Here is a 14,289-nt window from a genome sequence, read left to right on the forward strand (position 1 = left end):
TCTACATTTTCCATGCAACACGGTGCTGCCAAGCCTTCCTGCAGAGGTGCTGTGATGCCCTGGCAGTTTGGGTGGGGAGGGCTGTAAACTAGGCTTCAGCCTGGGCTCAAGACGGATCCCCCAGTTTCACAGTAATGTTGGAGAGGGGGATGAAGTTAAACTTCTCCCACTGGACAAGAATTTTAACTGGAGTATGATCATTTGACCAGGTCTGCCATGTTAGTCCTTCACTAATCTGCTCTCCAGCCTGAGTTCACAGCCCCTGCAACCAAGTGTTGTAATTAATTACTCTATAGGAGACAGAAATATGTCTGCATCGATAGCTACCTTTCATTCAGTGTTACGTAAACATATTTCTTCATAACAAAAGTTACTACATTAAAAGAAAATAAAATTGCAAGTCATGGGAATATTCACAACCAAGATAGCCACAGGCATTTGCCCACTGCCATCTTGGTATTCTACCATTTTGGCATCCTAATGTGTTAATTCAAACAAATGTTTTCACTTTTGCGGTAGAGTCACACTTAGTCTACGTATCAAAGGATTGACAACAAGGCTGTGACATGCAGCCTGAACCCTGACCTACTCATTTATTGCTATCTAACACTGAACAGCACCTTTTCCCTTCCCTCTCTCCTGCATGCCCTATGCTGAAACACCAGGGTTTGAGCATGAAGTCAGGTAATTAGCCATTCAGAAATGTCATACGTCAGGATGTTTTAACAGCAGTACTGTAGATAAAACTTTATATTTTCAAGGTACCACTCAGTTAACACCAATTAAATCTGAGAATCCTCTCCCCGTTTTATAGATAAGGGAAATGGGGACAGGAATTAAAAATGTGTTGCCTGGGATCACTACTCACTGGGCAGTGTAAGATGGGTCAGCTACTGACTTCTCACCCTCAGGTTCATGTCCCCTGGCTATTCTGCTCCAGTGGACGCTCACTTCTGAGTGGTCTTTACCTGCCGTGAGGGATCCATTGGACATCATTCCATCTTGCTTTCAGGACAGTTGCCAGCATCTGCAATGTGTTACAAGGCAGCTGTGTTCATTTTGCCACCCTGATTGCTCCCTCCAGTGCTGACCTGTCCCTTTGCAGAAGGAGGGAGAGAAAAACAGGGATGTGAACATGGGAGCTAATGAATTGCAGAGGAGAATCTGTTTAATTCTGCTAAAAGATCAGATTGATTTTGTTAAGCTGATAAAGTAACAATTGTGGTAGCTCTTTTTCCTAAGTGGTGTGGATACTGGGAGGCTTCAGCCCTCCCTTCTCCTGCCGTTACACCCAGGCAGGACTAGCTGGACCCCATCTGGCATTTAACCTTCTCAGGCAGACTGGAGCCCTGCAGTTGGGCTGCCTGTGCTGGAGCTGACCCTCCTGTTGGGCACAAGCCAAAGTGACAAAGCCTTTCAGCCCTGGGTGTATCCTGGGGGCATCTCCCAGGCTTCCCTGTCTCACTTGAAGTTGCCTCCCTGCTTGGCTGGGGTTGTAAATGACAAATAGGCAATACCCATGTGCCCCCATCCTAGACAAACTGGTACTGTTTCCCTTTCCTCTGCTTCTGCTGCCATCTATAAACATTTATTTTCTCAGAACCGCAATCTGATGTGCAAATGCTATACTGAAACACGGACAGACATTCAGGCAACTTTCTAAGAAAGAGGCACTCCGTGCTGTGAGGGGCAGAGTCTGTCGGGTCCCACAAGAGCAGAGCAGCCCCTCATCTGGACAGTACTGGGGTGAGCCCCATCTGGAGCTGGGCAGGGAGGAGGAGAGGGATCCATTTTGGGTGACACATGGGGGATGCCTGTTGAGCGTGCAGGAGGCCGCACCAGGGCTTGCAGGAGAATATGGAGGGGCCTTGGCAGGGTGCCAGGCCGAGCTGGGCTATGTGAAACACAAACAGAAAACAGCAATTCGCAGTGCCTCGTAACTCAATCAAGCCTATAAAGGGCTTCACGGGGCCAGGAAAAGGTTATCCATTTGGGCAGCACCACTGCCAAGTATTTCCTTTCCAAAACCACAGAGCGGTAAGAACTCGTGAGGCGTTTAGAGGGATCTTCTGTAATGGGAAGTTAGGTGTAACCCAGGTTTTGCCACTTTATTAATTGTCAGGGCTCATACTGCTTTTATTTCACACACATTCAGATTAGAAGCAGCGCTGTGATCCTCTGCTCTGACCTCTGACACAGCTGATGCTACGCTGCGCCAAATAGCGCATGGGTCAATTCTGCTTTAGAAAAGCCTTAACCCTCTAAGTAGCAGAAACTTCTGCCCCGGTGATTAATTATTGTCTACTGAAATATACCTGTTTGCCTCTGACTTTGTTGGTACTCTGTATGCAGTGGCAGAGAAAAATACTGGGTTGGTATTTCCTTTAAAAAGGGAAGTTCCAGTAAGTGGCTGCCTGCATATTATTTCTCTGATTTACTTCTCTGGACAGAAGACCATCGTTGTTGTTATGGAGCTACTGGAGAGCCGAAGTGAGACCTCTGCACCCCATGACAATGCCCAGAGTGGGATCTGCGAGTGGCATCGCTGCTGAATGTGAAATAAAGCGCAGCAAGGCGTCAGTAATGCGCTGTTGCTAGTGCTGTGCCTTCGGTCGGAGCTGAACCGATACCAGCAGGCTGCCAACATGGCGTGTGCCGAGGTTGTCTGCAGCTTGGGTCACCTTATCGTGCTCGTTTCACGTCAGAAATGTTAAATCTAGGTGCTTATCTAGAATAGGGTATAGCAGCGGTGTAACGGGCTGAATTAGCAACCAAAGACCATATTATGTCAGAAAAGCAAGGTGTTGAAAGATGGCAGTTCACAGGGATCAGGAGAGTGCTCTGTCTCTGCTAGGTCAGTTTTCAACCGATGTGAACTATTTTGCTATTAAAGAAGAGATCTAAGCTAATGAATTGTTGTGTGGGGGAATTAATGCTGGATGAGTCCCCTGTGGCCTTCGTGGTGAGGGTCAGATAAAATATTAATGAAATTAAAACAAACAGTCCCCCATTCTTCCCAAGTACCTTCTGTATGAGTGTGTCTTGGTGGTGGCCAGGGAAGATGAGGAACCCCATAGGAGGCAGGTCAGGGTAATTACTTTACAGCAGCATCAGGGGCTTTCCCATCCATGCCATACCTTTCCTTTGATCCCTGGGTTCGGCTCCCTTTTGAGAAATGCATCCAGACTCCAGCACTGGCTGGCTAGAAGCCGATCTTTTAAGATCTGGCATGGCCTCTAGGAGTCCCAACCTTCAGGTGGTCTTGCACTTACTCCAAATGCTTCCAGGGCAGAGCATATAACACAAAAGATGTAAGTGGATATGTTCTCCTGATGCCTCATCTGTGGGACACATTTCATCATCTTGCAGATTGTCCATCCCAGATGCTGGGTAGGGGAGCTCACACAACAGGCTGGGGGAGGACAGTGTTTTTGGTTCCACCTCTGCTGTGTGGGGCAATGCAAAGGGTCCTGAACTGGAGCCATGCAAACTGGTTTCAGTAGCAGCAGTACTGAAACACCCTGGCCCAATTCCTGGGCTAACACCATCATGGTGCTTGCATACTCTGAACTAGGAGCTGTGTGGCATCATGAGGTGTTAAATATCTAAATACCTGCACTTTCAGGACACAGCACAAATTTTCAGGCTTATTCAGAGGGAGCTTGGGAATCTCCCTCCTGTTGCAAAGTGCAAGGATGTGCTGTGCATTTCTGGTACACAGAGAAACAGCCCAGTGTACGGGGAGGAAGGAGGCCCAAGGAGATGCTCCAACCTAGTGTTGATTATTTTCGCATCATGCAAAGTCAAAGCTAAATGTATAATTCTTGCACCTATTTGTGTACTTTGCACTCTGAACAGCATGAGCAGGACTCGTCACATTTTCTGCATAAGATGCTGGTACATGTGTGCATATGCGTATGCTCTAGGGAGGCCAGGGCTGTACAATACTCTTTGCAGCAAAGACTTTGGGGGGCTCATTACAGAGTTAGCTAATGACAGCACATGGTGAGTTAGGGATAGTGTAACTTACTGCACTAACGATGAGTGCAAAAAGGGGCTTCTGAAGTTAGAAAAATAGCCATTAGGATCTTTTTAAAGCATTCTCCTTTTTTATTTTATTTTTTACCATCTCTCTCTTAAGATCAAATAAACAAGGAAATGGAAATGCTAAAATGTTTTCAGGGAAAAATCAACATACTGATAACCATTCCTCCCTGCTTCCTCCAAAACGTTCTTCTTGCATCATGACTGCCTTGCGTTTTGTGTCTCAGTCCTAGAAATTGGAAATCAGAGATGACAGCAGCCAAATCTTTTCCTCTACTGATGGGAAGGTTTATTGCATTCTTGGTAAAGATCCTTGCATCTGTGAATAATAACAAAAGAAGCAGTAATAATTTTGTCACGTTTCTACTATAACAAACCACAAAAGGATGTCCCACAGCATACTCACTCTTTCTCCCCTCCTATCTCCTTGTCTGCCTTTCAGTACACACCAGGATCTCGTTGCCCTGCTGGTGTAAGCCCTCTGTTCCAGAAGACTTGCACTTTCCCATCTCAGTCTCCCCAGAAAGAGCAGAAGGGAGCTGCAGAGCGATAAAAATTTATGTTTTCATCAAACCGGGCCAAGGAGAATGGGGGTCCCGCACCCAAAAGAATGAAGACCCGACAGAACAAGGACTCGGTACATGGGGTGGGAGAGGGAGCTGGGACCCCAGCAGGAGCAGTGGGGTGGGACTGAGGCTCACAGCAAAGACAGTGACCCTGAGTTTGGTGTGGTGGAGTCCCAGGGCCAAGGGTCCGGGGCTTTGGGAGGCTAGGAGACGGGGCGGGAGTGGAGCAAGGTGCAAAGCGGGACTGATCTGATCATCCCTCCCTAGATGTCAATGCGGAGTGGACGGAAGAAAGAGACTCCAGGGCCCCGAGAGGAGCTCAGGACACGGGGTCGAGCTTCCCCCGGCGGCGTCAGCACCTCCAGCAGCGATGGCAAAGCTGAGAAGTCCCGACAAGCAACAAAGGTAGTATAAGCTGGGAGGCGAGCCTGGGGGGGATCCAGCCATATGGACCATATGGGATCTACTATACAGCCCATGCTGGGTTAGCTACCTGCAATGGGTGGAGCCCTTTTGTCCTCAGCACCCTGCACTTCCCGATATTTCCTACGAACCAGTTTTCAGTCTCACCTGCTCTTTTTAGTACTGATTTCTGCCTTTCTCTGGCTCACTGCTGCATCCTACTATGCCCCTCTGTCTGCTAAGCTCTGCAACACAGGCGTGGTGGTGGCTGTGTCTCTCCTGCTGTGGGCTGGGAAGCCCTGGCAGGGTGGGAAGTCTTCCTGTGGCCCTCCCACCTCCCTGTTCTCCTGCTCTCCCTTACAGAAAGGCCGGGTGGAGGAATCCTGCACCCCCAAAGGCAGCAAGCAGGGGCGAACGGAAGAGATCTCGGAGAGCGAGGGGGAGGACAGCAATGCTCCCAAAAAGACCAAAACTGAGGTGAGTTCTGACTGCAGTGGTTACTGGCACGTCCTGGGCCCTACCTGTGCTGCTCACACCCGCATAGCTTGAGATTCTGGCTGCTGGGGAGCCCTGGCACCTCGGGTTTTGCTCTACAGGCAGAGCCTAAGCGACATGTGGCTGCAGAAAAGCCACCAAAAGTGATAACCAAGCAGATGGAAATTCTCTTTCTTTATTTAGCCTTGTCTGAGGGGAACTGCTGTGTGCCCTGCCTCTGTGGCAGGAGCTGGGTCACCCACTGGCTCTGCATGCAGCTTTCTGTCAGGTTGGACTCTACCTCTATTGCTCCTGCAGAACAATGCAAACCACAGATGCTCCAGGGGGTGTTGTACCAGCCCCAAAATGTGCAAAATCTGCCCAGCCCTGCGCTATGCGTAGTTAAAGCAGGGCTTTCCTGAAAGGCCAGCGCTGGGCTGAGTCAGTGATCGGGCAGCTGGAGGAAGCCTCAGCTCATGTAGGGAACTGGAGTGGGGAACTGGAAGCACAGAAGAGCTGGTAAGGAGTGAGGCAGAGAGAGGACATGCTCAGGGGGGAAACGGGAACAGGTCTCCTTGCCGAGGAAGGGAGGTGATGAGGAAAGCCCTGCATGAAGGGGAAGAGCCACTGTGGGTCTAGGGGCTGCGTGTGTGCTGCTTTGTGCCACCTGCTGGTAGCACCGGGCTGTGCCTTGGCCAATGGCCCATTCCCAGTGGTGCTGGGACCTTTTACATGTGATAATTTTCAGCCTCATCTCTAACACTTACCTGCACCTCCGAATATAAGTCACGCATCAACTCCTCCTCAGGTGTGTGGTCTGGGAGACCACCTAACTTCTGCTTCCTCCTTCTGCTTCAGGAGCTACCCTGTCCTCCATCCCCGTCTGATGTTGACAGCCTCGATGGCCACAGCTTCAACGACGAGATGAGCAGCGACCCGCGGGACATCGACCAGGATAACAGGAGCACCTCGCCCAGCGTCTACAGCCCCGGCAGTGTGGAGAATGACTCCGACTCCTCCTCCGTGCTGTCCCAGGGGCCGTCGCACTCCTACCACCACCCTCCGCTCTTCCCCCAGAGCCCTCCGGTTGCCCCCACACCCGACAACCTGGCCCGGCCACCTGAGCCTGGCTTTGGTCTCCCAGGCGAGGTCCACCCCCAGGGCCCCCCTGTGGGCCCCTACCACCCCCAGCTGGAGGGCCAGGCCTCCCGAATTTTCCAGGCTCAAGCCCCACAGACACCCACCTCCTCCTCCTCTGCGGTTGCAGCCTCTTCTGCCCCCTCTTCTTCCTCTTCCTCCTCCTCTTCTTCCTCCTCCTCTTCCTCCTCCTCCACCCACACTCCTCTCTACCCCACGGCCAACGTGGTTCAGGTTGGGGCCAAAATAGCCAGCGGCGCAGGGGGGCTCTCAGCACCAGGGGGTCGCGAGCAGACCCTTGGCACCAAGCACAACCCGCCGCCCACCACCCCCATCTCGCTGGCCTCGGTGGCTGGGGGGCTGCCCCCTCAGAAGACGTCCCCGGTCAACCCCCCAGCTGCTCCCCCGGCCTCGGCGCCTTCCTTCCCCCACGTCTCCGCCAACCTGCCACCCCCACCGGCCCTGCGCCCCCTCAACAACGTGGGGGCCGCCTCCAGCTCCCCGGGGATGGCGGGGCAGGCTCTGAGCGGGCACCTCCCGTCACCCCATGGCATGGGGCAGGACAAGGCGCAGCCCCTGGCCCCCTCGCGCTACCCCTACGCCCCTCCACCTCTGCCAACCTCCAGCTCCTCCGCGCAGTACCCTCAGCCCTCCCCAGCCCAGCCCCTGCCCAGTTACACGGCCTCCTACGGGCACTCCTTCCCCCCGCCCAGTGGTCTCTCGGTGTCCAGCCAGCCCCCCAAATACACGCAGCCCTCCCTGCCCTCCCAGCCTGTTTGGAGCCAGGGGCCACCCCCCTACAGCCGCCCCCTGGGCAATGCCAGCTCCCACCCCGCTGCCTCCTTCCCCAGTCAGTCTCCCCATCACCAGCAGCCGCCCCAGCAGCACCACCACGGCCACGGGAGCGGCGGGGGGGTCTCCCCAGCAGCAGCGGCGGCCCCCCCACCATCCTCAGGGGGCTATCCCCACGCCCTGGAGTCCAGCAGCCATCACCCTTCTCATGCCACCTACGGGCTGCGCCTCTACCCTCCCCACAGCCAGGCCACTTATAGCCAGGCTCCCTCTGCCACCGCTCCTTCCTCCTCCTCCTCCTCTTCCTCCTCTTCTTCCTCCTCCTCCTCTTCCTCCTCCTCGTCCTCCACCTCTTCCCAGGGCAGCTACCCTGCCATGTGCACTCACCCCCAGGGGCAGAGCCCTGCCACCTACACCTTCCCCCCGCCGCCGCCCCCCTCCCCAGCCCACGGGGCTGGCCCTCCGGTCACCTCCGCGGCCACCACCCTCTCCACCGTCATCGCCACCATGGCCTCCCCCTCCACGGCCCCCTACAAGACCATCTCACCCCCAGTGCCCCCCTCAGCCGTGGCCCCATACGGGAAGCGGGCGGCTTCCCCCGTCCCCACCTTCCAGCCCCCTGCACCCTACAAGCCAGGCTCGCCCCCAGCCTCCTCGGCTGCCCCTTTCCGGGCAGCAACCCCTCCAGGCTACCGTGTGGCCTCCTCCCCCGTGGCCGGCGGCTACAAAGCCCCCTCGCCAGCCCCTCCTGGCCCACCGCTGGCGGGGACCATGGCTGCCCCAGCCCCCCCGCCGCCCCCGCTGCCGCTCAGTGCTGCCCAGATCAAGCAGGAGCCGTCGGAGGAGTACGAGCCCCCGGAGAGCCCCGTGCCACCCGCTCGCAGCCCCTCGCCGCCCCCCAAGGTGGTGGACGTGCCGAGTCACGCCAGCCAGTCGGCCAGGTGGGGACAGCGGGGTCCCCGTCCCCGTCCCCATGCCTTGTCCCCCTGCTGTACCCACACGCTTCCCTTCTGGTTCCCAGGTTCAACAAGCACCTGGACCGTGGCTTCAACTCCTGCTCCCGCACGGACCTGTACTTCGTGCCCCTGGACGGCTCCAAGCTGGCCAAGAAGAGGGCAGACTTGGTGGAGAAAGTGCGGAGAGAGGCCGAGCAGAAGGCGCGGGAGGAGAAGGAGCGGGAGCGCGAGCGGGAGCGAGAGAAGGAACGGGAGCGGGAGAAGGAGCGGGAGCTGGAGAGGAGCGTGGTAGGTGTGGGGGCAAAACCCACGCTCGAGGATGTCCTTGGTGGCTCCCCGCTGGGACCCTGACGTTGTTTCTCTGCTGTCTTGCAGAAGATGGCCCAGGAGGGCCGGCCGGTGGAGTGCTCGTCCCTCGGTCCCGTCCCGCACCGCCCCTCCTTTGAGCAGGGCAGCGCCGTCGCCACCGTGCCGCCCTACTTGGGCCCCGACACCCCGGCGCTCCGCACGCTCAGCGAGTACGCCCGGCCCCACGTCATGTCCCCCAGCAACCGCAACCACCCCTTCTACGTGCCGCTGGGCGCCGTCGACCCGGGCCTGCTGGGCTACAACGTGCCGGCCATCTACAGCAGCGACCCGGCCACGCGGGAGCGAGAGCTGAGGGAGAGGGAAGCCCGCGAGCGGGACCTGCGGGACCGCGACCTGCGCGAGCGCCTCAAGCCTGGGTTTGAGGTCAAGCCGGCCGAGCTGGAGCAGCTCCACGCCGTGCCGGCTGCCGCCATGGATCCCTTCCCACGCCACGGCGGGCTGAGTCTGCAGACGGCCCCCGGCCTTCATCCCGCTTTTCCCTTCCACCCAGGGCTGGGCCACTTGGAGCGCGAGAGGCTGGCGCTGGCAGCCGGCCCGACCCTGCGCCCCGACATGTCCTACGCCGAGCGGCTGGCGGCCGAGCGGCAGCATGCCGAGCGGGTGGCCGCCCTCAGCAACGACCCGCTGGCCCGGCTGCAGATGCTCAACGTGACGCCCCATCACCATCAGCATTCCCACATCCACTCCCACCTCCACCTCCACCAGCAGGATGCCATACACGCAGGTAAGGGCCACCTCGTCAGCCAGGAAGGGTCAACTTCATGGTCATTTGGCCTCCTCCGCACTCCCATCCCGCCAAAGACACCGACCTCAGAAGTGAGGTGTAGTCCCATTTCCTCGTCCTACGGGGCAGTGGGGCGAAAACAGTTTAGTGATGCAAATCTCACAGAAACAAAGTCCAGACTATAATATAAAAGAGGGCTGTGCCTGCTGAGGTACTGGGAGATGGCAGAGGGGTCTGGTAGCTGAGTCACAGGCACCCATGCTCATCATCCACCACTACTCAGAGGTGGCAACAGGTACAAATTAATGGCCTGGCAGCGAGTCCAAAACACTAGAAAGAGTAGTTTTTTTTATATAATAGGATTTTGCTTTTGGGTGCAGACTTGCAGGTCGCTGCAGCACTGGCTCTAGGGATCAGTGTTTCTCCCTGAGGATTACGGGAACAGAGCTATGCCAGACTGTTTCGTGTGAAATTCAGTGCAGGGAAAAGGAGATGTTACTCCATTGCCTGGCCTTGAAGTCATTCATTCCACCCCTAAGACAAAATGACCATCTCCACATCTGTTTCATTGTTGCTCCTTCCCTGTGTGGCTTACAAAGCATGGGACAATTGATTTCTGATGTCTTTCCTTCCCAGCCTCAGCCTCTGTTCACCCTCTTATCGACCCACTTGCCTCGGGATCGCATCTCACTCGGATACCGTACCCAGCTGGAACCATCCCCAACCCCCTCCTCCCTCACCCCCTACATGAGAACGAAGTGCTGCGCCACCAGCTTTTTGGTAAGAGTGCTGGTGGGGTCTGCTGGTCTCCTTGGAAGAGCATCAGCAGAGCTCCAAGGGGCAGGGTGGTTGCGAGAGGGTTGTGAGACCCAGCGAAGGTTTATTATAGAGAGACAGAGCTCTGGGATGGCATAGGACAGGCGTGCAGTATCAGGGGATGAGCGAGTCCTGCACATTGGCAGGGCTGGAAGATTAAGAGCTTGGACTGAGCTGTGGGACCATGGGCAAGGACGGAGCTGTTCCATTAACTTGTTCGTTCTCTCCTTTGTGGTTGCAGCTGCACCCTACAGGGACCTGCCGGGGTCTCTCTCTGCGCCCATGTCAGCAGCACACCAGCTCCAGGCCATGCACGCGCAGTCAGCCGAGCTGCAGCGCCTGGCCCTGGAGCAGCAGCAGTGGCTGCACGCCCACCACCCTCTGCACGGAGTGCCGCTCCCCACGCAGGAGGATTACTACAGGTGCGTGACCTGCTCACACAACGCTCTTTGCTCACATCCTAATGCTGGCCAGCCTTGGCCTGAGGAGGGCAGAAGAGGGGAACGTGCCCCTGACCCCCCCGGTGGGTGGGTGGCTCTAGCGTGGCCCCACACTGGGTGCAGGGGTTGCTTGCTATGGGGCACAGCCCCCTAAGGGAGGTCGCTATTGGCCAGAGGTTGTTGTGGGGTTTCAGCTCCCATCCTCAGCAGGGGGGAAACCAGCACGTTTCACACGTGATAATACAATTGTGAATTATACCTGTGCCAAAATACCAAATGTTCACTTTGGCATGCTTTTACCAAGATGAGACATTCACGAGTGCACAGGGAAGCATGTTGGGAGAGAAATGCAGTATTTTATGTTTTGGGTAGCACCTCTTACATTAAAGATTTGCAGGGTTTTCCAAATCTGCACTGTCATGCAGGACTAGGCTGGCAAAAGGCAGTGCACAATACTACGTCTTTTCTCCCCGTGTCTTGTCTCTCATAATCACTTTGTTCGTCTTTATCCTAGTCACCTGAAGAAAGAAAGTGACAAACCCCTTTAAATGGACTCCTAGTGTCAACACGACATCCTCATGTCTTTCTCTGAAGAGGAGCAATCAATCAGCCAAATCCCGGGGGAGGGGAAGCTGCGGAGTTACACATCTTGATCCTACCAGGCAGCAGACTGCAAGAGAGGATGGGACCAAAGTGGAGGATGGCATCCTGGGAGCAGAGAGTGGAGAAAAGGAAACAGGGAGGGATTGAAACGCCAGCAACCAACACGAAATGACTGGCACGCGATTTCAGCACGGCTCTGAAGTGACTGAAACCAGCGTCGTGAAGAGCCCCAAAAGACAAGGACTGGTGTGAATTCGAGATTGCAGCAGCTCCATCCTGTGTTTTGAGGGAAGTTACGTCAAGCAAAAAGCGCAGCGCATTGCAGGACCTCACGTTCACGATGCAAAACCCAGCAGAGCCTTTTTTCAAGACGCCTCCTCCCCCCCCCAAACACACACTTTACATGTAAGATACTGCTTCGTGAGACAGAGAAACAAAGCGGAACTTTCCCAGCCTGGCTTCCACATCTCCCACATCCCTTCAGATGCAACCACGGCGTTACCGGACCCTCTCCAAAACCGGCTTCTCTTGCCTGGTGCCAAGGCGCTGGTCCCGGCCAGCTGGGTGCAAAGCACCCCCAGACTTGCCTGCGAGGTGGCGGCGCCTCGAGGGGACGCGTGGGGCCACGAGGTGCGAAGCACCGCCGGCCTCCCCGAGCAGCCACCCCCCCATGGACCTTCCAGCCCCACCGGGAGCGCCGATGGGGGGCCGCCAGCTCGCACCCCAGGGCCACGGCGACCCCCTTGCCCCTCGCCCCCTTTCTCCTCGGTGTACTTTAAGTCATGCACATCCTGTTATAGACGTGGCAGTTTTATGTAGCAACTTGTGACCCCCCCCTCCTCCCCAATCCCTGTTATCCCCCCCCGCCCCGCGTGCGTGTCCCACCTCACGGTTGTATAACCCGAGCGGCCCCCTATATATATATATATATATATATTTACTTATCCATTAAACGGAAGGAGAAAACCACCCGGCAGCAGCACAGCTCTGCAAACGCGCCCGCACCACCACCACCACCACCACCACCCCCCCACCCTGCACACTCCTGATACCCCCCCCCACCCCCATAACCACATTCTAATAATTTATATATAAAAAATATATATATGAAGCTCTTAAAAAAGCAAACAAATGAGCAAAAAAAAAAACAAAAAAGCAAAAAAAAAAAAAAACCCTTCGGGAAGCAGCCTGCGTTGTGTTCATTTATCGCTGCCGGGGGCCAGCAGCGCCCCCCCCCTCCCCCATCCCTTCGCCCCCTCCCCCCCCGCCCCCCGGGACCGCGCTGCCGCCAGGCCCCGCCCACCGCCGCTGGGGGGCGGGTCTCCGCGAAGCCACGCCCCGCGCCCCGCTCCAGCCAATCGCGGCGCTCGCCTCGACACACCCGCCGCCGCTGCGCCAATCGGGAGAGCGCGATTTGCATACGGCCGGTGCGGCGCTGCGGGGCCCCGTTCCGCCGAGCTGCGGCCGCTGCGGCGGGGACCGAGCGGTGCCAGGCACTGGGGGGAGCACGGGGAGCCTCCTGAGGGACACCCCACGGGAATCTCTTCCCTCACCGTGACCTGGCGGCGGGTGGGCCTGGTATGGGCGCGGCGCGGGCGGGCCCTTCCACAGTGATTTCAGCTCTTTTAGTATTTGTCCAGCAGGTTTCCCGCGCGCGGGAAGCCGCCCCTGGCGGTGCAATGACAGGGCGGGGCTGCGCATGCGCAGCAGCGTGCGGCAGAGGGGGGAAGGAAGGGGCAAGATGGCGGCGTCCGCGCAGGGCCCGGCCGCGCCGCTGAGCGCCGAGCAGGCGAAGGGTGAGGGGGAGCGGGGGGTGCCGGGGGCCATGCGGCGGGGCTGGTGCCGGTGCTGAGCCCACCCCGTGTGCCCGCAGTGGTGCTGGGCGAGGTGCTGAAGGCCTTCGGGGCGCCCGAGAACGCGCAGCGCATGGAGGAGGCGCGGGACAACGCCTGCAACGACATGGGCAAGATGCTGCAGTTCCTGCTGCCCGTGGCCACGCAGATCCAGCAGGACGTGATCAAAGCCTACGGCTTCAGCAGCGACGGCGAAGGTGGGTGCGGTGCGGGGCTCCCCGCCCGGGCTCAGCCCTGCCCTGTGCCCGCTGCCCAGCCCGCTCCCTTTGCAGGGGTCCTCAAGTTTGCCCGGCTGATCAAGTCCTACGAGTCGCAGGACCCGGAGATCGCCAGTATGTCCGGCAAGCTCAAGGCCATGTTCCTGCCGCCCATGACCCTGCCGCCGCACGGCGCCGGCACCGGCGGAGTGGCCGCCTCGTGAAACCTGGAGCTCCGCCGGCCCCGGTGGTCTGCGGTGCTCCGAGCGGGGATGTCTTCACGTGGCCAGGGGCTGCTGGCCTGCCAGCCCTGCGGCACAGAGAGGTTGGACAAGGGAGGTGTTGATCTGAACGGAATCGGCTTCGTTGTGCATGGTTGTTTGTCTGTTTGTGAATAAAAAACGCCTTGAAAATGCCCTTAGTGGTTTATGAATGGATGTGAGCTGATCCTCGGGTAAAGATCCCACTCCCTGACGCAGGGGCAGGTAGAGTGATGCTCGCTCCTTCTGGAGTTTTACCTGATGAAACCTGAGCTACTGTTACAAGGGGCTGCTGTGCACCAAGTTATGCAGGAATGCAGCTGCTACTGCAAACCTTAGTATGAAAGCACAAGGCTCGGTATCTCAGTGACTGAATTTTTTAAACGTCATTTGAGAGATGCTGAGCCTCATCTGGAATCAGAACATCCTGAGTTCAAAGGGACCCACAAGGATCATTGAGCGCAACTCCTGGCTCCACAGAGGGCCACACAAAACTCAAACCATGTGCCTAGGGGTGTTGTCCAAACACTTGTTGAAGACCAAACAGCTTGCTGCTATCACCACTGCCCTGGGCAGCCTGTCCCAGTGCCTGACCGCCCTCTGGGTGCAGACCCTTTCCCTAACCCCCAGCCTGACCCTCCCCTGTCCCAGCTCCA

At 56.9% G+C, this 14,289-nt stretch overlaps 2 protein-coding genes and 1 long non-coding RNA gene across 3 annotated transcripts; 2 read left to right on the forward strand and 1 right to left on the reverse strand.

The window, feature by feature from the left end:
- Positions 1-836: 836 nt before the first annotated feature.
- LOC311425843 lies at positions 837-6,861 on the reverse strand. Its single transcript, XR_014686445.1, has 4 exons — positions 6,731-6,861; positions 6,254-6,466; positions 4,451-4,583; positions 837-4,363 (listed from the first exon to the last, which is right to left on the reverse strand). It is a non-coding gene; the product is annotated as an uncharacterized lncRNA (long non-coding RNA).
- ATN1 (atrophin 1) lies at positions 4,640-12,292 on the forward strand. The gene is made up of 9 exons (XM_084501815.1): positions 4,640-4,681; positions 4,878-5,015; positions 5,376-5,489; positions 6,345-8,356; positions 8,437-8,659; positions 8,747-9,464; positions 10,101-10,244; positions 10,522-10,702; positions 11,235-12,292. Exons 1-9 carry the CDS (start codon positions 4,655-4,657, stop codon positions 11,266-11,268), a joined length of 3,591 nt encoding a protein of 1,196 aa, XP_084357941.1. The 5' UTR covers positions 4,640-4,654; the 3' UTR covers positions 11,269-12,292.
- Positions 12,293-12,936: 644 nt separating this feature from the next.
- LOC311423086 (protein C10) lies at positions 12,937-13,790 on the forward strand. Its single transcript, XM_084496687.1, has 3 exons — positions 12,937-13,119; positions 13,197-13,373; positions 13,449-13,790. Exons 1-3 carry the CDS (start codon positions 13,023-13,025, stop codon positions 13,595-13,597), a joined length of 423 nt encoding a protein of 140 aa, XP_084352813.1. The 5' UTR covers positions 12,937-13,022; the 3' UTR covers positions 13,598-13,790.
- Positions 13,791-14,289: the final 499 nt, after the last annotated feature.

The sequence above is a fragment of the Aythya ferina genome (genome assembly GCF_964211825.1).
Source record: "Aythya ferina genome assembly, chromosome: 1".
NCBI classification, from domain to species: domain Eukaryota; kingdom Metazoa; phylum Chordata; class Aves; order Anseriformes; family Anatidae; genus Aythya; species Aythya ferina.

Coding starts and splice junctions, on each gene's coding strand:
- LOC311423086 (XM_084496687.1), top strand. CDS start 13,023: ATGCGCAGCAGCGTGCGGCAGAGGGGGGAAGGAAGGGGCAAGATGGCG. Junction 13,120..13,196: donor GAGCGCCGAGCAGGCGAAGG/GTGAGGGGGAGC, acceptor GTGTGCCCGCAG/TGGTGCTGGGCGAGGTGCTG. Junction 13,374..13,448: donor CTTCAGCAGCGACGGCGAAG/GTGGGTGCGGTG, acceptor CTCCCTTTGCAG/GGGTCCTCAAGTTTGCCCGG.
- ATN1 (XM_084501815.1), top strand. CDS start 4,655: ATGAAGACCCGACAGAACAAGGACTCG. Junction 5,490..6,344: donor CCAAAAAGACCAAAACTGAG/GTGAGTTCTGAC, acceptor CTTCTGCTTCAG/GAGCTACCCTGTCCTCCATC. Junction 8,357..8,436: donor CACGCCAGCCAGTCGGCCAG/GTGGGGACAGCG, acceptor TCTGGTTCCCAG/GTTCAACAAGCACCTGGACC.